The sequence below is a fragment of the Melospiza melodia genome, chromosome Z (assembly GCF_035770615.1).
Source record: "Melospiza melodia melodia isolate bMelMel2 chromosome Z, bMelMel2.pri, whole genome shotgun sequence".
In the NCBI taxonomy this organism is placed as follows: Eukaryota; Metazoa; Chordata; class Aves; order Passeriformes; family Passerellidae; genus Melospiza; species Melospiza melodia.
In genome coordinates this window covers 69,421,527-69,449,062 of record NC_086226.1, presented here as the reverse complement: position 1 = coordinate 69,449,062, position 27,536 = coordinate 69,421,527, and the positions used below count along the sequence as shown (strand labels likewise).

Genomic DNA, 27,536 nt, shown 5'->3' with positions numbered 1-27,536 from the left:
TGTTCACAACCAACTCCACATCACAGTTTTCCCTCACAGCACTCACTCCCTTAGAGGTTGCTCCTTATCTGCCAGAAAAAGCTAACTTCAGTTAATGAGTAACAGAAAACAATGCCAGTGTTCAAAAGTGGCTCTTGCAGTAATACTTCAGGCATATCCCTCTTCGACCTTTCTTGACTGAAAGGAAGACATCAGCTTATAGAAATATGCTGGTGCCAGGCACCCTTGCTCAGCTGCTGGCCTGGGTCAAACCATTGCACCCAACAGCCACTGCTCTCAGAGAGGCATTCTTTGCCATCCTCCACTTTTGTCACGGCTCACATCCAATTCAACAGCCACACGGACACATGGCAAGTCAATCCACCCACTCACCAGCCTCACAGCTACACAACCTTCAGACCCAACAAGAGGGAAGAGCAGAAACAGGCAGATGTGGACAACAAGAAAAGGACTTAAGGGGAAACCCTAATGTAATTAAAAACATTTAACAAGTCAGTTGGCCGGGATAAAATGTTCAGAGACAGGGGGAAGTATAGGAGTCTGAAAGAAAAACATGGCAGGTATGATTCAGGTATGCACTTTGTAGCAGAGACTTCTTGTGCCAGCAGAAAAACAGTCATAGGTTTGTGCATGCCTGCAAAACCACTGAAAACAAAAAAAAAAAGCAAACCTGCCTTTTGCATGCTAGGGGTTTATGTTGAAAAGCATGTTACAGTTGAGCTTCATCACATGCCAGTTGAGTGTGCAAGGCAAATAAAACACTTCATTCAATTCCAATGCATATTTTCTCCTGTCCCACACATAACCTCCACAGACAAAAAGAAAGGGATCTTACAAGGTAATGCACTGAAATCACAATAGGTAGTGGAGAGGAAGAGAAATTAGAAAAATAAAAGTTAAGCTAAAAGAAACTCCAAACTTAAAAAAAAAAAAAAAAAAAAAAAAAAGGGTCAAATTATAGGCCTTGAACTGGAATTGATCCAGAACAAACCAGATTGTGACCATTGTTATTTTTCAGAAGGTGAGTGTTCTCAAAAACCAAGTACCAATTTGCTTTTTCAATTTGGAGTCATTCAATCAGTGGCTAAGAATAAGGACAAAAATCATGAAATATAGAACAGTTGAAGTCCTATCTAGTGCTATTTGCCATTTCAAATTTAAAAACTCCATGCACTACTGAAATTCTTTAACCAGGATTTTCCAAGTATTACCATTAAGTCACATTCAGTACCTGCAACCCACAACTTGATACAGTCTTTTCTAAAACCGGGGGGAATTGAAAATGCTTTCGAACCTGTTTAACAGTTTCAAGTAGAAAAAACCCTGACATTATCTTTTAGGAGTAAGAAAGAGCAAACACTAGAGACCTCAGCTTAAAGCCAGCAAACACACTTCCTCTCCAGCTCCCCTCCCACTCCCTCTGGATAAAGGTAGAAACAAACAGCCATACAATAGGCTGTGCCTGAACCTGAAGCAATAGGAACCCTTTTACTGACCAAATCTTTGATAGTTCACAATTCAGCAAGCTGAATGGAGTTAACAAAGACATAGCAAGATGCCTACAACACATCCATTACTACATCATGCTAAACATTAAAATAAACACACTGTTTTTCCTTGTAGTCTATCTACAGTCTGCCATCAAAATAGCAGTTTATTCCCTGATTCTGTTTTCCCACACCCTCAGCCCACTTGTGGCCATAAAACAGGCAGCACCACAAGACAAAATGGACCAGCCTGCTGATCAAACAGGGAACTACCCCACAGAAAAAACTCGCTTGCTGATCTGAGTCACCACATAGCCACACGCTCACTAAAAGCAGATTAGAATGGCAGAAATGTTTAGAAAGGTACAACAGAAGGAAGGGATTTGGATTATCCCCTGGTGTATCAAATAAAGATTTACTAAGGCATAGAAACAGAAATGTTTTTGGAAACCCTTGCAACAAGTACTGCGCAAGTTTAGAGAACTGCTGCATCCAACACAATTCATGTTTTGTTTACGAAAGTATCTCCAGGGGATGGCCATAACTCTGGGCCAGAAAAACCAACCACAGAAGACAGCTTTTAGTACAGGATCAACCCATCAATGTTTGGGAGCTTCTAAAACACAAGGCTTTAGAAAAATTTTATTTTGAGACTATTCAATTTGGTTTTCTGACTTTTATTTTGAAAATCTGTTAAGATTAAACTAGCTCAGCCTCAATTATTTCATAAGGCACAAGTTTAAATGACAACATGATTTGCTAAACATTACATAATGTGCATCCTACAGACCCCAGGCTGCTCCTTTTGTGCAGCTTTTTCCAGTTTTTTCTCCCTCAAAACTTCCAAAACAATTAACTGCCAGTAGCAGAATTATGTTAAGAGCTCATCAGAAACTATATTAACAACCATACTGCAGGGTACCAGGCCAACATTTTTGCTTTATTTCCAGTGTATGACAGTCTGATTTTTATTTCATTAACTCAGCAACAAATGTTTCCAGAGTACAAAACAGCATACTGCTGAAAAAGACACTAAAACACCAATTCACACAAGTTTGAACACACAGTCTGGGACCACATTACCCACAGCTGGGATAATAAAAAAGCTGTACATCTTGTCTGCACTACACAATTGTCAGTGAGAGGGTGACTGCCCTTGTGCTGCAAATACCTTGGAAAGATTGAATAAGTCTCCCGTATGAAACATCAGAAACTAAAGGAAGCAATTACATAGAAACAAAAATGCTTTGAAAGAAAATCTTAAGCTAAAATAACACTTCTACACTCAACATGATGTTTGACTGCATTTCAGAAGGGTAATTTTTTTTTTACATTTCTGACAGTACAAACCAGAAAAACTAACTTCACAAATTTTATGTCTTATGTCTACAAAAAACCCACAATACTTGGTTTGTACTGCCAAAAATTTACTGCCCTTACCACTACACAATCTGCACAAAAGAATCTTCTCAGAAATGTAGGCACAAAACATATGTATTATCTCTTTAAAATGTTTAAAAGGAAGTGTGAAGTAACAATTTTGAACTCAATTTTGATCCAATTTTTAACTCCAAGTATTTCAATATAAAACATGGGATATTTGCTCTGTAACAGCCCAGTACATGAACCAATACCTGGTTTTCATTGGCTTGAATATTTTAACAATGTATGCATAGGACCAGACAAGTGACACTTCTGCTTCATAAAATAAGGTGCAGCATACTACCCATTATTAAACCAAACCAGCAGTCATCTGGGAAATCACTACAACATGGGCAAATTGAATCAAGATCAAGGCAAGTGCTTAACAAGAATAGGACCGCTGCAAACAGAAAAGTGAATGGTTAGCTTCATTTACAGATACCTCGTTGTGGACTAAATCCAAGATGAGCCCTATCAACAGCGGGGGAAGAAAACAAAGCAATCTTTAGTTTACAAAGTGGTATTTCTAAGACTGGAACGCAAGTGGTCAAAACCTGACCAGATCAGCTACCAGCACAAATGAGCAAAGATAGGTTGTTAGTTATCCTGATACTTTAATGAAAAAAGACTGGTCACTAGAAGCACCGGAAGTTCAAAAAACTCTCATGAGAAATAAAACAATTCCTCAGGAAAGTAGCACTGGCAAGAAAGTCCTAATCTTTCACTTAGTACAATGCATCCCATCAGCTTTCTAACTTACAAGTTTATACTTGTAAGAATGTTTTTTACCTTAGTTGTCCAAAGGATAGTATAAGACTTTCTTTATACATGCTGTAACTGAAATAATTCAATTCAGGGTATGAATTCACCCAGACTACTTATGAAAAGATATAGTCTTCAATATGTACCTCACCACCTACATTAAAAGTAATGTATACAAGAAAATGCAAAACAAGTCACCTTGCAATTAGCAAAATTAATTTTTTTTTAGTCTATAGGAAAACATCTCTCACAATAAAGTAATCAATAATTCATTTTAAACAGTAGTATTCAGTAAAATGCAAAACCAATATTAAATGTGTCAAAACTATGGTATTTTATTTCAGTTAAAAAGCAATTTTAAAATCCTAATGAATTGTGACACCACTATTTACCATTACGCCATTCTCAGAGGGTGATGGACAGAAATACTGAAGGGTGCTCTAGTAAACCAGTAAAACTAGTTATATGCTCAGCATGTCATAGAGCAGCTAGAACAGAATTTTTAGATTCCAATTTTTAGAGTAATTTACCATCTATCATTCTACTCATCCACCTTAATCAACATTTGTTCTTTTATGGAAACAGTTCATGTAAAATATCAACTTCTTTAAAATCTTTGTATCCTGATAAAAGCTGACCAAAAGACATTTTTCCCCATGCCACTATTCAGCTTCTTCTACTCCAGCTCACATAAAAAGCGGGATGTTTTTTTGCCCTATAAGAGCTCCACTAACCCAACCCATTTAATTTCCATATTACATACTCCAAATCTTAGAGCCTTCTATCTTCCCCTTCCACACAAACCACTCCAAGAGATGTGACAAGTGGGCTTTAAAATCAAAATGCATCTATGGTACTATCTACCCTCTTCTCAACGTAAGTACATCATCCACCACTGCCATGATTCCTTTCCTTTAATGAACACTAGACAGTCTGTTTACCCCAAATAGTCTGTCTCATCTTCCTGACTCCCCTATTAAAGAATTGGCCTGCCTTAATTGCCTTCCACATTATTGGTTTTCTCCCACACTGTTACCACTCTCAGATTTCTGGTCCTGCACTGTTTTGCTTTCCCCGTTTATCAAGCCTGTAATACAGAAGCTCATCCAACCACAATCTTAGTATATACAAAAAACACCTTCTGTTTTTTTTTAAATATTACTTCCCCTAAGGATTATCTAAATTTAAGCCTTATGATTACATGGTATCAGGTAAATTTCAGCTTGTTTAAAACAAGCAACACAGAAAACTTACAGCTCCACACAACCTTTCTTAGTTTATTGCTCTGTAATGGTCCAAACAGCTGCCTCAGTGTCATCTTTCACACACACAAAAAAAAAAAAATCACCATTTAGCAGAGGTTGGTAGGCACCTCTGGAGGTCAGCTATCCAAATGCCTGGCTCAAAGTGGGGTAACTAGATTAGGTTGCTAAGGACCAGCCAGTTTTTCCTGTCTCCAAGGACAGAGCTTCCACAAACTCTCCAGAATGCCTGTTTCAACATTCAGCCGTGAGTGTCCTCTTTGCTTTAAAATTACAGTCTTTCACTTGAATTTGTCCTCGTTGCTTTTCATCTTGTCACACAGCACCACTGAGATGAGTCCTGGACCTCACACCCTTCACTCCCCCAAATAATCAGGTACTCTCACACATTAACGGGATCCCTCCAAGCCTTCTCCAGGCAGATTTCCAGCTCTCAGTGCCTCCCTGAGTGAAGGATGCTGCAGTCCCACCATCATCCCTGTAGCACTAAGCCAGACTTGCTCCAGCATACCCATGACTCATACTGTGAGAGAGACCAAAACTGTGCTCTGCACTCCAGGCAGCCTTTCTGGTGCTGTGTAGAACAGAAGGATCACTTTCCTCAACCTGCTAACAGTGCAGCAATGGCTTTCTCCACCAAAAGAATGTCACTGCTCACAATCAAACTGCTGTTTGGTAGGCTGATTGGCACAAATCAGCAATCCCATGTCCTTCTCTGCCAAGCTGTTTCCAAGCCTCTCAGTGCCTAGCCTGTGCTGATGCATGGAGTTATTTCTGCCAGGTGCAGGACATGGCATTTTCCCGGCTTGAGCTTCATAAGCTTCCTGTCAGAGCATTTCTCCAGCCAGTCTGGGTCTCTCTGAACTCATCTGGTGTATTAGCCACTCTCTCCAGTTCTGTACCATCAGCAAACTTGATGATCATGTCACATAGTCCACGTCATTAATGATGACAAATGGCCCCACCAATCATTGACACCTGTTCATTTTGTGCATCTCGAACTTAACATTCCTTCAATAGTTTCCATCTTCTATCACAAGCTATTATTATCATATCAATGCAACATGTATACAGCAAACTATGAAAATTTGTTTCCACTTCAAGCAAGAGGTGGAACTTAACCTAAAACTGGTATTTCCCACCTAAAGCACTCCACTTTCCTTCAGTGTTGAAAAAAATGGCTTTCACCTCTAAGTTGTTAGAGATTGTCCCACTCTGCCCTGCACTGGTACAGCTTCCCCTCAAGTCCTGTGTGCAGTTTTGGGCACAACAATACAAAAAAACCCCATATAAAGCTATTAGAGATCATCCAAAGGAGGGCAACGAAGAAGATGAAGGGTCTGGAGGGGAAGCTGTGTGAGGAGTGGCTGAGGTGACTTGGTCTGTTCAGCCTGGAGGAGACTGAGGGCAGACCTCACTGCAGTTACAGCTTCCTTGTGAGGGGAAGATGAGGGGCAGGCACTGATCTCTCTTCAGTGGTGACAGTGACAGGACCTGAGGAAATGGCATGAAGGTCAAGGAAGGTTCAGGCTGGATATTAGAAAAAGGCTCCTCTGCAAGGACATGGTCAAAGCATTGAGTCTGCCGGAGCTAAAGAAGTGCTTGCACAACACTCTCAGGCATGTAGCTGTAACTCTCAAAGCTGGTCCTGCACAAGAAGAAGAGCTAAATTTCTATGATCCTTGTGGGTCTCTTCCAACTCAGGATATTCTGTTTATTCTGACTTCTGTGTTTCCATACCCTATGAATTTCTTGTGTTCCTCCCCAGTAACTGTACTTGACTTCCAATCTTTGCATTGCTATCTCCCAGATTTGGCTCGCTGCAATGTTGTTATCCACTTGTTGAAAACCCATACAACATGAAGTTTTATGGATGTAACACTTGCCACAAACACCTTGGGATTTCTGTATAAAGTAGGGCTCATCATCAATGCACAGATTATGGGAGATAAGAGTTACTCAGAGAAAAATCAGGAAGATGAAATGTCACCTGATATCAAACATAAGCCTCAGATAACTTTCCAACTTTTCCTGCCTCTCCAATGTCCCAGTTTATGGTCAAACACTTAAGTATGTCTTTTGCTTGCTTTTAACCCTCAAAGAATTTTTGCAAAAAGACACTGCTAATCAGATAATGAATTTGCTTCATTCCCTGTTCCATCCATACAAGATCACAGACAACAATCTGTTTGTTGTTAAGAGTCACCAACACTCTGCATCATCCTTGTCATCAGCTACATAACTGGAAAAACTATGTACCTTGAGGAAGATAACCTGCATAAGACATTTAAGCACAAGTTGCTCAAGTTGAATAAAATTTCATTTAAGCCACATACCCAAAAACAGAAATGGCATTCTGCATGTGCTAGACATATTCCAGCCACTTCCTGGAGAAGGTCCAGTACAATCACACTTTGCAGTTTTCCAAGTTTGGTTATCATCAGGAGACAAGGGTACCTCTCACCAGCTACCAGGAGTAGCTGGATTATCTCCATCAGAGTCTATCAAAGTGTTTGTTCACTTATGTTACTTGATAGTAACAGGAGAGTTCTCTAAACACTGCCTTTTAAATTAGATTTACACTACAACTTACCTAGTTCCTATCTGCAACAAGATGTGTCTGCAGCAGTTCCACAAATCAAAGAAAATGCAACTCGATCATGGCTAATTGTGTAACTAGTGCTGCTCTTAACAGCTATCTCACCCAGTCTATTGCCAGACAATGGAAAATACAAGAAAGTTTAAAAGAGGAGACAGTCCCACCAACACACAAAAAGTTGAAAGTGAGATGACAATGAGAAGCAGAGAGATTAGAGGATAAACCTTGACACAAATTACAGACTAAGCAGCAAGAGATGGTCAAAGAGTTAAAAGAAAGGGTTGACAAGACAAACAGGGCCAAGAGAAACAAATTATTTTTTTCTTAAGAATTAAGAATCACAATTACTATGCAATGAGGAATTATTAACCAAAGTATTTTAACTTCACATTTAAAAAAAAGCAGCAGTTAAACATCAGCTACGTGGAGGTTCTTGCTTAGGTTTGGAAGCCATGTTTAAGCCTTTCAATGTTGCAGAAGTACCTCAGGAAACTCGAGCTTTATGCATCTGTGCAAGCTGAATATCCTCCTAGTGTCCATACACACAATAAGGCTATTAATTACTTTTAGTTACGTCTGGGTTTTTTATTATCTGTATATGTTTCTGAAAAGTCTTGATTTTCACTCAGCAGACAAGGCCCGGTTACACCCAAAATGCCACATAAATGCAGAATTCATTATTTCTCCATTGACTACTGTAACTAAAAGCTTTTTAAAATAATTTGTCTAAAACCAGCAATATGTTTATCAATTAAGTGTCATGCACTACCCTTCCCGCTTACACCTACGAACCAAGAAAATGAGCAACCTCAATATCAACTGACTGTGGCTGCCTAAAAGTGATTTCCATTAAGTGCTGTAATTAGAATTGCCACTGACAAGTGGGACAAGAACAATGAAGACTCAAAGCCAGAGCATGACTTCACATTAGTTCAGGTTTTTTTACCAGATAAATAAAGACAAAAAGATAAATAGCTTTAGAGAGTTGACAAACATGTAACATCTTTAATATCATTAGTGAGGACCCAGACAATGGGATCAAGTGCACAGTATGTTCACAATGACACTGAAGAGGCCAGAGTGTTGATTTGCTGGAGGGCAGGAAGACTCTGGAGAGGGATGTGGATCAACAGGCCAGGATCAATTGTGAGGTGGTGTTCCACCAAGGTGGAAATAGTGGGGGGTGTGAGTGAGCTGCTGTGGGTGCTTAATTTCTACTGGGCTTAAGGCATAGCAGTGATTCAGTAAGGTGAACTGCTGGGTCGTGCTCAGGAGTCAGACAACCCCATGCAGGGCTACATGCTGAGGGCAGAGTAGCTGGAAAGGGTCTGGGAGGTCCTGATCAACACCTGCCTGCACATGAGCCAGACACGTGTCCAGGAGGCCAAGAAAGCCCATGGAATCCTGGCTTATATCAGAAATAGTGTGGTCAGCAGGACCAGGGCAGTGACTGTCCCTCTTGGCACCCGGGAGGCCACACCTTGTACCCTGTGTTCAGTTTGGGGCCTCCCACAAGGAAGACACTGAGGTGCTGGAGCTTGTCTAGAGACAGGCAACAAAGCCAAAGAAGGGTCTAGAGAGTAAGTCCTGTGAGAAGCAGCTGAGGGAGCAGGGGTTGTTCAGACTGGAGAAGAGGAGGCTCGGGGACATATTATTGCTCTCTACAACTCTGAAAGGAGGGTGTAGCCAGGTGGGGGTTGATGTCTTCTAGGCAACTACTGACAGGACAAGTGGACGTGGCCTTAGGCTTTGTCAGAGGGAGTTCAGGTTGGATATCAGGAAGAATTTCTTCACAGAAAGGGCTGTCAAGCATTGGAATGGACTGCCCAGGGAGGTTGCAGAGTCACCTTTCCCAGGGATATTCAAGAAATGGACATAGCACTTGATGCTAAGACTTAATTGATGAGATGGTGATCAGTCAAAAGTTGGAATCAATGATCTTGAAGGTCTCTTCTAACCCAGATGTTTCTGTGTTTCAAACCCATTCAAAGTAGAGGAAAAAGGTGGCAAGAACCAGATTTCGCAAATACAGAATGGAAGAATATTCCTTAGATATTCAAAGCCTACAGTTTTGAATGCAAGTACAGTATAAACTGATGCAGAATAAATATGGTCTTGATCTTAATCTCAACAACTGCTGAAAGCATTTCATTACAAAAAAGCTTACTTTCTTGAATAACTCCATTTACCTGCTTAAGTAACATATTCTAAATGCTTTACTAAATCAAACTTCCTAAATACCAATGGGAAACCACAGAAGGATGACTGTCTAGTCCACAACAGCTTTACTGACATGTTACAACATTATCTTAATACTCCAGTAGCACATATGGGACCTTCCAACTCACCAATACAGCATGGCTACACACAGTGCAGACTGAGTACAAGCAGTACCTCAATGACTTCAAAAAATTAAATCAACAATCCTGTCTGTAAGGAGAAAACAGGAAGACTAATTACTTTCATTCTTCTTCTTTACTGCCTGTAATAGGAAAAATGTGTTATCCACTATATGCCAAATATAATCCAATTTTATTTTAATACTGCATCTTCTGACATAAAAAGCAGTTTCTGTCCATAAGTGAAGATCCTTTCTATAAGATGGAGGGCACCAGTAACAGTGCCCAGCCACCAGCATTTTCAGCCATAACACCAGCAATCATCATTTATCTGGAGCCCTTTCCCCCTAAACACTCTCCAGCATTCAAAGCAAATACCACTGATCACCTCCTTCACCTTCCCTTCACAGGACTACCTTGCTTGCAGGAGCAGGCCATTCCTCCATGTGCAGCTCCGTCAGACAACCTCCCAGCCATCCTCCCTCACACAGGGCAATGCTAACAAGCGGCACAGGCCCCAAAAGCACAGTGCCCTCTCCTGCCATCGGCTACATCCCATCACCTACTGTTTCCCAGCACCACCAGAGATGCTGCAAGGACAACTGCTTGGGATGGTGTCCCCCACTTCTTTGTTTACACTTCAGAGGGCAGCTGTGTGGTCACACTATGGGAAGCTGTGGTCCTTTTTCCTCAGACCTGCCAAATCACTGTAACCAGGGCAGCTCCTCCACAACTGCCTGTGAACCCAGAACAGTTTGCAATTTGGTCACCTCAGTGCTACCAGCTGCTCACTTCCAAACACGGGACACTGTTTTGCTGAACTGAACTCTAAATATCCCCACTGCCATCAGCCCATTACTCTGTCAAAGACAGCTCCTGACTCCGGCCCTACTGAGATGGCAATTCCAGAGCCCCGGGGGAAGCAGACCAGAGGCCTCAGAGGCTGAGACTGGATCACCCCAGTTCTTACCCACTCCATCCACAACTGACAAGTTTTCCACCTGTTAACATACAATTTATACATGCACTTGTAATTCCCATTAGCAAAAAACACAACTCCTTTCAGATGTCACACCACTGCAAATACTCTAGATGCAGGCCATACGAGGTCCAGCTGCTGCTTGCATTCCCCACCAATTACTGCCACAGGCAAAACTGCCTCAACTCAGACAATTCAATTTAAACTACTGGCAATCATCAGGCAACTAATTATCAATTTGGGTATTGAGGAAAAAAAGACAACCTAACTTTTAGGGAAGTACCTTTTGTCCTCCTTCCCCAGGCTCTGCTTCGGTAAGAAACATTTCCCCCTCACTCTTCTATCTGAACTGCTCATTTGCATGGTTCCTTACTCTCAGTCCCTCCCCAGACCTTCAGCAAGATGACACAGCAGGCAAGGGTCAGCACATAATGGTTTTTCTTCCATGCCTTACTTCTTACTCATTTTCTTCCACTGCTGGTTTTTCTTAAACTGTTACTCTGCTCTAGCAGGTGTGACTGCTCATGAGTAACTGCTGTACAGGTTGCAATCCCTTTGGCAGAGTCTGTGCCCCAATCTGGGCCTGCCACAGGCTCCAATCTCCTCAGGGGAGAGTCAACCATGGGGCTGCAGCCCCTCAAGGCATCTCTACAGCAGCATGGGTTGCCCACAGGTTACAGTCCCTTCACGACTGCCTCACCTGCAGCCCACAGTGCACTCAGAAGTGTCCCTGCTGCAGTACTGCCTCCACAGGAGGCAGTCCCATTGAGGGCATAGCTCCTGTGGCTATGTACACTTTTGTCTGCCCAAAAGTGTACTCTTCCCTCTAGCTCTTCCCTGTTCTTTCTTCTCACATCTCTTAGCATGTCTCATCCTTCTGCCTCTTGTTCATCCTCTTGCACATCTTCCCCATTTATGTCTCCTGCCCATTTCAGTTGTCACTTATTTGTAAAAGAGTTCTGAGCAGTAGCACCACACATGCCCACTTGACAGGCTGAGATTTAAGCATGTAATGGACCGTTTTATTATCTTTAAAGCTGACCAAAATCAGCCATGCCCAATGCAGTCTCTTCGCCCACTAAGCACCCTTTCTGCTCCCCAGTGAAACCCTGCCATTTGGTTATATACCATATATATACCATACAGGTATTTTTCAAGAAAGAAGTTAATTATCCAAGTGAATATAAGATCTAAGGATAACTGAACATCAGTAGAAGAAAATAAAACTAATTAGAGCTTATTAGTGACTTCACATTTAAAAAAACAAACAACCCCCCCCCCAAAAAAAAACTAACAACAAAACCAACAACAAAACCACAAAAGGAAAAAAAAAAAAGAAGCAGAAGCAAATCTTTGGTATCCATAAGTTCAATTCAGAAAGTGTGGATTGCATGAGGGAAGAGTGAAGTGGATTGAGAACTGGCTGAACAGCAAATCCCAGAGTCACAATCAGTGGCACAGGCTCTGGTTGGAGACTTGTGTCTCTCTTGGAGACATGATGACCCCCAAGGTCCAATAGTGGGCCCAGTCTTGTTTAATTTATCCATCAATGACTTGGATGAAGGGCAGAGGCCTCCTCAGCAATTTCACTGACAACACAGAGCTGGGAGCAGTGGCCGATAGCCCAGAGGGCTGTGCAGCCCTTCAGAGGGACCTCAGCAGCCTGGAGAGATGGGCACAGAGGAACCGTCTGAAATTCAGCCAAGGCGAGTGCAGGGTCCTGCAGCTGGGGAGGAACAACCCCAGGCACCAGCACAGCCTGGGGGTGACCTGCTGGGAAGCAGCTCTGTGGAGAAGGAGCTGGGGGTCCCGGTGGACAACAAGCGCTCCATGAGGCAGCAGTGCCCTGGTGGCCAGGAAGGCCGGTGACATCCTGGGCTGCATCATGAAGAGCAGTGCCAGCAGGCTGAGGCAGGTGACCCTGCCCCTCTACTCAGCCCTGGAGAGGCCTCACCTGGAATGCTGGGCTCCTCAGTACAAGAGAAAACAGAGAGTGTCCAGCAGAGAACGCTGAAGATGATTGAGGGACTGGAGCATCCTCCATATAAGGAAAGGCTGAGGGAGCTGGGGCTGTTCAATGTTGAAAATAGATGACTGATAGGGGACCCAATCAGTGTCTATGAGTATCTGAAGAGAGCGTGCCAAGAGGATGGAGCCAGGTCCTTCTCAGTGGTACCAAGCAATAGGACAAGAGGCAGAAACTAGTGCACCACCTAGGAAGTTCCACCTATTAGAAAGGGCTTCTTTATTGTGCAGGTGACTGAGCACTGGAACAGGCTGCCCAGAGAGTTTGTGGATTCTCCCCCACTGGAGATATTCAAGAATCATCTGGACACAGTCCTGTGCTATGTGCTTTAGGATTAACAGATTATCCACTGTGGTCTTTTCCAACCTGACCCATTCTGTGAGGTTTGCTTTCAGTACGGGCTGAGGCTTATCACAGGTACCTATCAGATGCAGTAGAGCATCAAGAAAGGAGAACAGATAAGCACAAAGAAAGCAAACAGAAATTCAGGTATTTTCTAATCCTAGTAGTGATGCAAGAATGGCCTTTTACTTAAGAGAGCAAAACAACTATCTACAAAGAGATGCATTCTTAATCCTTTCCCTACATACCTATAGAAAATTCCTCTGCCAGGTTTTATCTGCTTTGTCAGTCCCTAAAATGCAAACACTGCTCACAAACTCTAAAGGCATTTTCAGTTGGACTTATCCAAGAAGGATCTGACTCACTACATGTACTTGTTTTACTAGCACTATCATTATTTCTCAATACAAAAAAGAAGTGTGCTTATGGCTGGCACAGAGTACTGTGCTCTTTCAGTTGTTCCACCGTACAGCCTTTGCAGTCAAACATCATACATTTTTTAAGTCCTGTGCACCCTGATCACCCACTACCACAGGGAAAGGACACTTTACAAGTGTACACCAGAACACAACAAACACTAAGCCTTCCCCAGCAGCACTGAGGGCTACGGAGCAAAGATCACCGCACAGACCAAGAGGCAGAAAATCAGAGGACGGTTTCTAGCCGAAGACCGACGGCAGGGACACAGCCGTGCCCTAAGCACGGCCAGCCCGAGCCCTGAGCGTCTCGGCGAGGTCTGCGGGGACCACACCGCAGGCAGGCAGGCGGGTGCCCGGCTGACACCCGGGGCAGGGGAGCCGCCAGCCCGGGCCGGAGGCGGCGCGGCGGACGGGGCCCGCTCCCCGGGCGCGGTGGCCGGTGGGTGACGGAACAACGCCAGCGCCATCCCCCGCACCCCAGCGCTTACGTGTAGATGATGGACATGAAGTGCATGAGCCAGAGCACGACGAAGAGGATGAGCCCGAAGATGGCGAGTCCCTCCGAGGCTAGGGCCAGCACCGCCATCCCCGGGGGGCACGGCGGCCCAGGCAGGAGCCGGCGGCGGAGCGGAGCGAGGCGGGGGCGCGGGCGGCCCGGGGGCGGCGGTTGCTGCGGGCGGGCTCTGGGGCGGCTCCGGGGGCGCCGCTGCTGCTCCGCACCGGCCTGCGCGCGGCAGCCACTACCGCACCGAGAGCCGCCGCCGCCGCCTTTCTGTCAGCGCAGGAGGCGGGGCGGGCGAGCACATCCGTTACCGGCCCGGCCCGGCCCCCGCCCGCCGCCGCCACCGCCTGACCTTGGGTCCGTCCCCCTCGGGCCGCCGAGGGAGGTGCGGGGCCGCGGCCGCAGGCGAAGGGCGGCGGTGCCTCGCCCCGCCCGCTCCGGCCGCCGGGGAGGGGTGCGGGCGCGGCGGAGGCGCTGGTTCCGTATCGTCCAACTTTGGTTTGGCCGCTGAGGAGACGGTAGCCCTTTGTGCACAGAGCCGGGGATCGGGGGCAGACGGATATTGTCGGTGTTGCCGAGCATCTCTGAGCAGAGGCTGTGGGAGCTGGAGCTGTTCAGTCTGGAAAAGACAAGACTGAGAGGGAATCTCATTAATGGATATAAGTATCTCAAAAGGGAGTGCCGATACCAAGGTGCCAGAGTCTTTTCAGCGAGGCCCAGTGACAGGACAGGGAACAGTGGCCATAAACTAAATCAGAAGTTTCACCAAGAAGTTCATCTCAACGTGAGAAAGAACTTCTTTACACAGGTAGAGCACTGGAACAGGCTATGCAAGGAGGTCATGGAGTCTCCTTGTCCCAAGACATTCTAAACCCACCTCCACTTGTTCCTGGTTCACCTGTTCTAGGTGACCCTTGGTGACTTGGCAGAAGTGTTGGACGGGATGATCTCCAGAGGTGTTTTCCAACACAAACTGCTCTCTGATTCTGAGATCTAGTACAGCGGGGCTGATACAGGGCTGCATGGCCTTTGTTATTTTTCTTCATTGCTTTTGAGTCCAAACACTTTGGTGATGTTAAATGCTGCAGGACGGGATTGCTATTTCTAGCATAGGTGTGCACCTGTGAGTGGCTGGCAGCGCTGAACTCTGTGAGTCAGAGCAGCTGCTCCAAGGACTGGGGCAATTCATCAGTCATACTGCCATCTGTGGAGCCCAAGCAGTGCTAATGCAACCTGGTGACTACCAGCCTTGGCTACGTTTGAGTTAGCATCCAGTTAATGAAAGAGTCAGTTGCTCACTCCTAATCCTCTGAGCCAGCTATTCTTGCCTTTATTTCATTACTGTGTTAATGGCAATTACTATTACTATGATGTGGCTCCATTTCTGAGGGGGTTCATATGCAGAAACCTCCCAACACTTCTGCTTACTTTTACAGTTCAGCATTTTTGATCTGGGGTCAGAAATATAAAATTATCCTTTTTTTTCTTTTTTTTTTCCTTTTTTTGCTTATTGTGTAATAGGCAAACATGCATTGCATTAACTGTTTTAAATTTAACTCCATTAATCTGGGGTATGCTGTGGGAAGATAAAATGACTTGACTGGCTGTTCCTTGACTATACTGAGCTTGCCAGAATAAGCATAGCCTTACATAAGACACTATGTTTACCTTTACATGAGAAAGTATACTTTTTCTCAGGAGTCTTCACCACTAACACAAGCTGAACATTGCAATGTATGTATGTTCCCTATTTTTTTTTTTTCCTCCACAGCTCTCTCTTATTGATATAGGTTCAGGAGTGTTCATAAATTCTGCTAAGAACTCACTTGTGGTTTTGAAAAGTATTATAGCCACCACAATAACTGTAGAAAGAATTTGGTTTCAAGTTAGCTCTAGTTGTATGAGAGAAGTTAAGATATAGTAATTTAAAGGCAACTTAAAAAGGCATCTCATCTGGTGTGGAATTGACCAAATTATAATTTAAAACTAAAAGTGAAAAGCTACTAGTAACTGGTAAGAACAGGTGAGGTATCAGTCCATTCTAGTGTGACTGTATAGTCTGTAGTTCCTGGTTAATGCTAGTTTCCACATAAATAAATCATGGGGCCAGCAACATGCCTTTTCACTGGCTTCAGTGATTTCTTATTGTAACTTCCTTAAAAATAGCTTTTCAAATAAAACTAATTACCTTAATATTCAAATTCCCCTATTGTGTGTGTATGTCATTTGTAACTGCAAGTGGCAGGTTTTTTCCTATTTGTTCCTTCATTTAGAGTTTAATGATCACATTTATATTAATTTAAGATTGCCTCAATGAGCTTTATAGGCATTTTTTAGCCATGATTTGAATTGCCATGCTCAATGTTGGCACAGTCACAAAACTAGCTGAGTCAGATAATTGTTGGAATATAGCTCGAATAACCCTTACCTGGTTGGCTTGAATCTCTCTTCTAAGGCAGAGACAGCCTGTGCACAAGATTCTCTTGGCTTAAAATATGACAGTACAGGGGATTGAAGAAGATTGAGGGCCTGTCTCCAGTAATCAGTAAAGCAAATAACCAGAGTTTACTAAACTGAAGCAGTAAAGCTTATTTTTTTTGTCCTAGAAAGTGTTTGCCTGGGAGATTAGATTGAGTGTCTGCTTATTGTGCAACAGGTAGGGTCAATGACTCCATGCAAACAAACTTTGCTGAGGATTCTTCATAAATAAAATGAATAGAGGTACTGACTCCTGTACTTCAGCTGGCCATACTGATGAATGAGCAGTCCTCAAGCAGTGTTCCATGAGGAAACACCAAGGTAGTACAAATAATTTTGTCTAGACAAGGATCCACCTTTCTGTCATCCTTTCTGGGATGTCATTCTGCCCTCTGGTTGTATGGGGAGAAAGAACTCTCTCATGAGGTGTTTAAGGTAAAAAGCTGCAGCACGCAATGTTCAAGTTGATGTAAGGTTTAAAAGCAGAATCTTCAGCATACTTTCAGAATTTTTTTTGTAATGGAGGAAATGTAATGGAGGAAAATCAGTTATAGTAAAGCCTTCAACCTGAGCAATTTCTCTAGTAAAATTTGCTGCCACATGGATTCTTTCGGCAGGTAAATTAAGATTAGTGGGGGAGCAGAATAAAGATTTCCTGAAGCATGGGGCCACCTGGAGTTGTGACAGTTCAGTAGTAAGGGACATGTACTTGGTCTCCCCGCTGTAAGCATGGAAGGCAGCAATTCACAGAGAGCAGTGTTCTTCAAGCAGGACAAATCTGCCTACTCAAAGGTGCCTCATTATGCCTTGGGGCATGATACACCCTGGTGCTTAATCAAGTGCTTGGGACTTAATGCAAATGTGTACTATGTTTAAAATAAAAACAAAAATTAGCCCTCCCATATCCTATAAAGCTGCTGTTCTTGGTTCATTCATCATTTTGCCAACATATTGATTGATTTTAACAGCATTTGAGTGTAGTTTGTTGCAGACTGAGAAAGATTAATTTAACACAAATCTTCATAATAAAAATCTTAGATGGCCTAGATATGAGACTTGTTCCCACAACAAAAATGATGCAATAGAAACACGTAATCTTGAACTGACAAAAAGGGATAAATATAATTATTTATAAGGAACAATAGTGGATTAACCTGTAGTGATACTGGTATTAATGCTGAGAAGGCTGTGGAAACCAAAACCACTAAAGTTTTTCTTACTGGTATACCTATGAAAGATTTTAACCCTTTACAGACCTCCCAATTTTCTTCTCAACCATCAGTTTCTGTTGAAAACCATTGCTTACATGCAAAAAAACCATAAGCTTTGGAGAGAGAAAATTGATCTGAGTCTCCATCCTCAGATGGCAAGACAGCTTGTCACCTGGATTTCAGTTAAAATTGTATTTAAAATCTGCTGAAATGCTATTTCAAAATTTTTATTAGTGTTTCAAGTACACTTTCTCCAGTTCACTTTACTATTACTGTTTCCATTTAGAATGGTACACTGAGGTTCTGGGCAAATAGAAGGCAAGAATAAATTAGCTTTCTCTTGCTTATGTGTCATTTCCTTATGAAAATATAAAATAAGGGGACAGACAGTGGAAGTTTTCTCTTTGCTTAATGATTTGATCCATTTATGCATCTGCACTCTGAAACTGCTTTGTAAAATACCTTATTGTAAAGGGAACATGCATTGGTACGGATTGTGTGTCTTTGAAACTTGGTTCTAGTAATTTAAACTCTGAGATGTCTGTCTTCTTTTATTAAAAATCCACTTTTGTTCCTTTTAATTAAATCAAAGAAATGTGCGTTTTACAGCTCTGCATGTTTTTTACTATATGAATACTCTGCCTTGCATCTTCCTCTTACATGTTTAGATTAAGAACGAAGTTTGCAGTTATTAGTTGGATTTGAAACAGAAATCTATGCAATTCCTTCCTGCTTGTTAGCCTCCATGCCTAAGTGAGTTTAGAACTTATATTTAAGTCCTAGAGCACTTGTGTATATAAAAGCCTGTCTAGTAGGGGCAAGAAAGAGAGACCAAAAAGAGACAGTTTTGCCAGCATCCTCTTTGTTTGGCAGTAACAAGCAATCTGATCTGCATATGTGAAGTGGCTTGTGAGGTTTAACAAATGTAGTTCTAGGCTAGCCCATAATACAGTCTTTGTCTTGTTTGTTACTGTCACAAAAAATTAAACACCAGAAAAAACAGAGACCAGAGCTCTTATGCCCAAGGGTTGAAAAGTTAAAGCTACAGGTTGCAGTGAAACCTCAAAGTAGAAGTCTGAAAGGAATAAAGCCTCAGTACTTTTGATCTTCAGAAATAATTTTGTAATAGAACATGAAAGCAGTTTTTTAAAAAAAATATCAAACAATGTTTCAGGTATATGTATTTTTCTTGACAAGTTGATCCAGGCTGATTAGCCTATAAACATTGCTGTTGGAAATAACTAGGCTTATGCACTCAGCATTAAGTAGTGGAATACCTGGAGAATAGTTACATTTAGATAACCAAGGTAAATAATTTTGCAGAGTCACCTGCAAAATTATAGAATAGTTGGATTTGGAATAGACCTCTGGAGATCATCTGTTCCAGCTTACTGCTTGAGCAGGGTCATTCAGAGTAATTTGCTGAGTTTGGAGTCAATCTCCCTCTTCATTACTCCACCCAACCAGGTATTTGTGTGCATTGGTAACATTCCCCCAGGGCCTTCTGCAAGTTGAACAATCCTGACTCTTCTGTCACTGCTCATATGTCAGATGCTTCAGTATCTGTCATCTTTGTGACCCTCAGCTGCTCTGTTTCCATGCTACATGCAGTGGCAATGCACAAAACAATGAAAGCCACAACGATGTTTGCCTTCTTTTCCAAAGGGTGCATTGCTGCTTATTGCGGGGGACGGGGCAGGTATAAGTCCAATGGTGTCAGGAACCCACGCCTTAAAAAAGGAACCCACTAGGCCGCGGCAAAATATCCAAATATGGATAACATTGTAACCAGACCAGTGAAGAGATTTTTGCTTTTATTTCCAGCACATCAGTCTCAAAATACAAAATGGAGACATGACAGCTCACTGATCCACACCAAAAAATGTCTCCTCCAACAGCGCTGGTACAGCAATACATAAAATCATCTCAGACTAGAATTCAGCCAATCAGACACAGAAAACACATCCTGACAAGCATTCTATCCAATCTTATAAAACATACGTAATCGTAGCTAAAACAAAGACTAGTTCATAAGAGACAAAGAACAGAGTTCTATTCATGCTAACCTTCTAAAGATATACATTAAATAACCTTGTTGCCATCCTAAAGCCAATTCCTCAAAGACCTATTGTGGTTTGTCACGTCTACAGCTTGGGAAACTTTTCTGCTTGCATGGGAAACTTTTCTGCTGTATTTGCAATGCTAACAAAACTTCAGTCTGAGGCCTATACTTTTTTAAGCATTTCTTAAAAACCCTCTAACCTTAAGGATTCCAACACTTATGGTCATCTTTGTGTCCACCAGCACCCCAGGTCCTTCTCTGCAAAGCTGCCTTCCAGACAGTTATCCCTCAGTGTGTACTCCTGCCTTGTGTTTTTCCTCCCCAGATGCAGCATTTGGAATGTTCTTCCTTGAGTTCTACATGAATTCCATGTCGTTCTTGTCATCCCATCCATCCAGACTGTCAAAACCCCTCTGAATTTCAATCTACCCATGTATGTTATCAGCCACATCTCCCAGTTTTGTATCATTTGCAAACTTTCTGAGGGTTCAAACAGCACTGGCCCCCCTACTGACCCTTGGTGCATTCCAATAGGGACTAGCCACAAGGCTTGGAGCCTGGCTGCCCAAGGCAGCTTTCAGTTTACTTCCCTTATCTGGTTTATTCCTTGTCATTTTGTCTAGGAATATATTGTGGGAGAAAGTGGTAAAAGCCTTCCTGAAGTTCAGACTCACAACTTCCAGTTACCACCCCTTATTCACAAAACTAGTAATCTGGTCAGAGAAAGCTACATAGAAGGTTGATTCCCACTGCATAAGTCCATGCCAACTACTCCAAATCACTTTGTTGTTCTTTGTTTGTTTAGAAATGGTTTCCAGGATAGTCGATCCATCACTTTCCCAGCAATTGAGGTGAGGCCAATCAGACTGTAGTTTCATGGCTGTAGCTTGTGGCCCTGCTGGAAAACAGGAGGGACATTTGCTTTCTCCTAGTGCTCAGCAACCTCCCATGTTCTCCTGATCTGTCAAAGACAATCAGAAGAGGCATGCTGCTTCAGCACTCATGTGCATCTGTGAGGTGGAATGGTCTCCTGATCTTCCTCCACTGAAGGTAGGCACTGAGCACTTCAGTGATATCCACGTCCTTTGTCACCATGTATCCTCCCTGCTTAAGCAGTGGTCATAAATTTTCTATGATCTTTCTTTTGCTACAGGGTACTTCACTGTCCTTCACATTCTTATCAGATTCAACTCCAGATGGACTGTGGATTTCCCTCTGTGCTCAGAAAGAGTGTCAGTATTCCTCCAGGGCTACTGGTCCCACCGCTTCTAAGATTCCATTTTATACTTGATTTTGATGAGGAGACCTTGCTTATTCATACAGATAATTTCAACCTTTTTTCTTTATATGCTCTGAATATCTTCCATTTCTTTACTGCTCTTTCCTGTCTTTCCTTCAGAGTTCTTATTCTTCACTTCAGCAGCCACATTTTGTAAGGGTTTGTTCTTCAAGACCCACCTCCAAATGTTTGCTCTGGCTTGTCCTGTGTTACATGCTCCAGAGTCTCTCCTTTTAATTTACAATTATCAATGAACAAGAACAATGGGGCTTTATTATAAGTAAGTGTTAACAGGTAATTTTTTCATTTTTTATCTTCTCCCTTTTTATTCTTTTACCTCCTCTTTTCTCCATTTTTATTTTGAAATTTTCAGAGAAAGCATTATCCCGAGATGAAAAGACATGATTTTCAATATATAGATTGTCACAAAATTGTCATATCTACACACCAGTGTATTTTTTTTTTTTTTAAGTCTTATAAACAAATTACATGCTCCTTGTTAGGCATATTATACTATCCTTACCTCCTGGAAAACAAAACCATCTGGCCACAGTATTTTGAAGGAGGATGGCCAGGAATCTCTCCCTCTGAGGATGTATGAGAAAAAGAGGGTGGTGACCAGGGATGAGAGCATCTGATTGAAAAAGAGTGATACTTATGATATTTTTCATATCTGAAGTACAAAAGGAAATAGTAAATCTATCTATATCTCTGTATATTCCACAGAATCACAGAATCAGCTTGGTTGGAAAAGATCTTTGAGATTATCGAGTCCAACCTCTGACCTAACACCATCCTGTCAACTAGACCATGGCACTGAGTGCCACATCCAGTGTTTCCTTAAACACTTCTAGGGACAGTGTGTCGTGGTTTGCGAGGAAGTAAATTTTCTGGGATATGCTGTGGGCACCAATTGGTGTTCAGATTTGAATATTGGCACCTGATGCGGCCACTGGGGACATTGGATACGCCTCTGAGAACGCAGGGGTTAAAAGCAGAGCATTCCCATGGGAAGCCCTCTTGGGTTCCGGCGAGGGAACCAGGTCAGACCTGCCCTGTCCCAGCTGCTGGCCGGGCAGGGGAGGGGCAGCCATGCAGCCGGGTGAGGCAGACCGGGCCGTGGATCGAGAGGGGAGGCAGGCCGGGCCCGAGGATGGAAGGGGGGAAGAGTGGAAGAGCAGCGAGAGGCATCGGGCAGCCCCCCCAGGAGACAGAGAGAGAGAGAGCCTGTGCCGCCTTGAAATTTGATATCATGTGCAGGCAGCACAGCCCAGCCGGCGGAGAAGGGGCGACGGGGGTGCAGTGAGAAGGTGTCCGCCCGCTGTGGGAGCTTTGGGCAGGCAGAGCCCAAGCTTTTACCAGTTTTTTTGGACAATGAAAACTTTGCAGAACATTAACCTTCCTAGAAGAGAGACAGAGATGAAATAGAAGAAGGAAATGTGCAAGTGTGAAGGTCTGGGCAAGTAAAGATGCGGAAGAGTAGAGAAGAATCTTAGGTAGGAAGAGATGATGGAGTGGCCTTAGCTGGACTTTTCTTGTATAGCCATGGACAGAACCATGTTTCCTGTGACACAGAGACTGCATCCAGGGGGAGGCAATAGCTCGGAGCCAAGAGGGTTCAGTGTTCAGGGTTCACCCCTCGGCCCCAGGGGGTGAAATCTGGGGGGGACGGGTGTCCCAAAGGTGGGACTGTGCTCCTTTTGGAACTGGACAAAGCACCCTTAAAAGGACCCTAGAAGCAGCTCTGGTCCATGTGCAATGGTGAGAGCACTGGGCATGGAAGGAAGAGGTCACCATGGCAGATGTTCTCTGGGCAGTGCCACGAGCGACATGGAAACACACGAGGTTTCAACAGTGTTTGCTGGGGAAGCCTATGGCACAAGAGGGATTCCTCTCCTCTTGATGAACTGAGAATTGATTATCTAAAGGGTGGTGATGGACCAAGAGTTGGTGATCTGAGGGATGGATGTATTGGAAATTTGGTGGGGGGAGGAGGAAATGTTTTTGGAAGGTTTTCATTTTCCCTGTGTGTTTCTTTTTACTTAGAGTTGTAGTTTAGTTAATAAAGTTTTCTCTTCTTTATTTCTAAGTGGGGGCCTGCTTTGCTTATTCCTGGTCACATCTCACAGCAGACCCCAGGGAGAGGGTATTCTCAGGGGGGCACTGGCATTGCGCCAGTGTCAAACCATGACACAGTGACTCCACCAGCTCCAGTGTTTTAAAAGTCATATCTCTAAGGAATATTAAGCAAACAGGTTTCTTTTAAGAACAAAATTTGTTGCAGATATTATTACCAAAAAATCAGTAAAATAAAGCTCCTTATTACCAATGTGGCATTAAGAAGCAGGCATTCTTTATTGTGGCACTGGATGCACATGGGATATCTCCACCAGTTGAGCTGAGTATAGAAAAGCTCTTGCTTTTATACTGAATTTTACATAATATGAATTGATTTTCCTGGAATAAACATACATGTGACAATTATTTCCCTGAAATTATTATTATTAAATGTTCCCTCCCCTTGGCACATGTGGTTTTATGTCCTGCGGTTTCCTCTGGTGGTCACAAACCCTGAAGTTACAGCTGACTGCTCTATCAACTGGTGTTACTACCCAGACATGGAAGTAACTTCATTATTTTGCAGCGCTTCTTGGTTAGCATTTAACATGATCCTGAAGAATATGCATTGGCTTATTGGTTCCATTGGCTGCTGGTTTTGCAGCATAACCATTGTATTTTCCCACCAGCTGAGCAAATAATTCTTCATCTGAAACAGTACGTACATTTCACATGCTGAGCAGAATATATATCAAAATATAATTGTTGTTTTTAACCAAGAAACATGTTAGAGAAATACTGAGTACAAGCATAGAGAGAGAAGGTAATTTACTGTAATTAAGAAGGTAATTATCTATTTGGGTAATATTTTAAATTTACATTTTTCATTAATAGTTTTGAGAATAAAATTGGATTTTTTCACAAGTATCTTAAAAAATTTCTTACTGTTAATTATCCAGTTGGATACCCACTATGCATGGACTTTTCACTCGGACTATAGGTAATTCATGGTTTTATTCATGGAACTCAACTGGCCATTGACATCTCCTCAAAATGGCCAATATCTTCTATGGATATCTCATTTTCATAAAGATAAGGGAAAAAATCAAGCAAAATTACAAATTTATTAGCTAGCTACATATTTCATGATTTTCAGAAGAGTAAGCATTCATTCTACAGAAGAGTTTCTGAGTTTCATCAGTGTAAACCTTCTTGGAAATTAAAAATGCTGAGTGCAAGTTAAAGGTATACTACTACTATTAGGAACAAGTAATCAAGTTTCTTTTTCCACCTGCTAGACCCAAGCAGACACTCAGGGTTCTTTGCATCTCTCAACTCTTTTTACTGCAAAACTGTTGCATTCTTGTTAACCCAAGCAAGGATAGCCAAGAGCTACTCCCAAGTTTTAGTGGATTCAAGGAAGGGCAGGTTGTTTCAGGGCTTAAGAACCAAAGACATGCATCAGGGCCTGAACTGGGGGAAAGAATTTGGTCAGGGAGCAAGACAACAGAAATTGTGATCAGAGAGCCCCCTGGGGGATCAAAAACATGAGTGTTTTTGTAGGCCAAGAGTAAAAGCCAAAAAGGGTGAAATCCAGGGAAGAGAATCTAGCACAGAAGAGAGCTAAATAGTGATGTTTCATGACTAAATGGGACACTGTATCTAAAGGTAATGTTTGTTGCTTCCAAGAACAAGTATTTGATACTCCAAGAATACATATAGACACAAATAATACATTTACATGGAGCTATGGATACTGACACTGAGATTAGTCCTTAGAAACTCCTGGGCCCCAACACTAGCACCACGGTACAAAAATGGTGGCTAATGACTGAGCTGGTTCCTGAGCTCAGTCAAAGCAGATCCAGGAGCAGCTGAAAAAAGCTCATAGTCCTTTCTCACTACTACAGCCATGACGGCCTGGAAGCAAAACTGCCTTGACGAGACAGGTGAGCAAAATTGTAAAGATGTTTTGGTCATTACTTATCAAAGCTTAGAGGGTGGAGGTAGTAACTGCTTTAGAAATATATTTGTCTTAGAAATCAGGATCAGCCCTGCCTTGAAGCTGAACGCCCGGCAATTTCTCAAGTCGAGATTAACACACTGACGACAAGATAACTTGTGATTGAATACAGTCCAAGATATCTCACACGGTTTCCTACTCATGTCTCAAGGGCTGGAATTACAGCATACACCATTAGCTTCGTCAGAGGCATCCCTAAGGAATGCCTCTTTCCCAAATGGCTGTGAAGATATGATTTGTATTTGAATCTTTCCCAACCGCTACAGAATTGTCAAGCATCCAGGAATCACTCTGCACTCATTTATGGAATGCTGGGATCTGCTTTCTGATATCTGTGAGTATTTGCATGCAGTTTCCCACAATATGAGTGGAGGTACAGACTGAAGATGGACAGAAAGGTTATGTGTAAGGAGCCAGAGTGCACTGAGACATCTGTTCTAGCCATGTACTTGGTTCTCATCACAAAGAGTCACAGTTTCATAGCACTGTTTGAAAGGGACATCATCTTCAATTTCTGCCTGGTGGCTGCTGAAAAAACTTGAGGACTAAAGACAAAAATACACAGTTAAAATTGTTAAGAGGAAAGTTTGTCTGGCATTTTAAAAACATTGTTTTATAAAGCTATTTTAAATGCTATTCCTGAAGTGGTTTATAAACAGTTGTTTCTAAATAGTTGTTAACAAAATATTTTAATCAGATATGAATGATTTCAGAGTTGCTCATTTAGCTGTTATTGCTGCTCCTCCATCTTACCACAATGCTTTCTGATATTCCAGTTCCTTTATTTTGTGAAACTACGCTCAATAATAGAGGCCAGAGGAACATGATAAAAGCCACTTGTAAAAGCAAGTTTTCCCAACTCTTTTTTGCTTTTTTGGGAACATCTCTCATTTACCATGTCTAATACAGGTATACATCCTGCAAAAGCTGTACTTGCATTTCTTTAAAAGAGTTGCAAGTAACAGGCCCCTGGACCTGAGAAGCTCCACTGTTCCAAATTGTGTTATGTGTTTATAGCATAACCCAGACCTGCTATTTCAAACAGAGAAGTGCTTTTTTCCAGAATAAAAGAACTGTTTTGCTCAGGACTTGCAGTAACAGAGCCGTTTGCCCAGTTGTGTGCTGAACTGGGCTGGGAGGTCACAACTTCAGTGGGTACACCTGCATGTCTGGGAAGTGCACAGGGTGTGGTGAGCCGAGCCTAGCTGAAACAGTGCAGTCCTTCATGCGGAGTGTTTGCAATTGGTGCTTCGGATGTTCCTTACCCAGCTCACAGGGATCATCTATTCTGACCTTTGCCCATTTTCCACAGCAGTTACAGACTCTTGCACAGGTATTTGCATCCAGTTAGAAGCAATCAGGGTGACCTGAGATGTCTGATCTGCCAAGTTTCCTCTGTTGTTGGTCATTTGTATTTTTGCTGTGGTTATTTAATTACCACTTTCACGGTGAAGCAGCTGTTAAGTGGCTCAGAAGACTAATATACATTGAGTCTAGACAGGCACAGTTTGAAACCTGAGTTTTCAGCTTCTCTCTAGATAACCAATATAAATGATGCTATCTGAATTTCTGTTCCTAAACAGAAAATCTAAACCTTGAAAATGTGAGGAAAACTGCTGAGGAAATTTTCAAGCTTCATTTACTATTTAAACCCATTATAAAAGCACTACAGTTTAATGTTCTTCTAAATTTCTTTGCAAAGAATATTCTTATAATCAGGTGAAAAACAGGTGAGAGAGAAGGCTGAATTTTGATTTTTTACAATGGAGTCAGCTCTGAAAACAGAACTCTATTTTTTAAATAGTGAATTAACAAATTCTATGTACATTTTCCTTTCTCTAAGCAGAACCCATTTTAGTTTTTTGCAAATACTGAGTTGCTAGGTGTTGTGTGAACTAGTTTCATGCTGGGGACTGCTCAGCAGTAGAAGAGTCAGAGGCTTACTAGAGCTCTTAGCATCACGGTCTTTTCAGGGAGTGACTTCTGTTTTACTCAGCAGTTCTCTTCAGTTTGGTTTTCATGTTGACCCAGAGAGTGACTGTTATATAAAGATGTACGGATTGGAATTAATGTGATTTGGTGCGGATAAATGGTAGAATGCTCTCCAAAAGGATGCTCCTGAAATTGAATATTGACTCACCGACTTCTGGAATCAACTGGTCTTTGCAACCACTGGTGTCTGTCTTCAGCCTTGCGTATATTTGTAAGAGTAGAGTCTTGCCAGGAACAGAAGTATAAGCAGTTGGTTGTTTTTGTGTTAAGGTTAGTGATATCAATCTGGACATC

At 42.5% G+C, this 27,536-nt stretch overlaps 1 protein-coding gene across 1 annotated transcript in view; it reads right to left on the bottom strand.

Annotated features, from left to right (window-relative positions):
• UGCG (UDP-glucose ceramide glucosyltransferase) overlaps positions 1-14,277 on the bottom strand; it is a 45,054-nt gene extending 30,777 nt beyond the window's left edge. The window contains exon 1 of the mRNA XM_063179977.1: positions 14,126-14,277. Within this exon, the coding sequence (XP_063036047.1) occupies positions 14,126-14,223 (98 nt within the window). The 5' untranslated portion in view covers positions 14,224-14,277. The remainder of the gene's footprint in view (positions 1-14,125) is intronic.
• Positions 14,278-27,536: the final 13,259 nt, after the last annotated feature.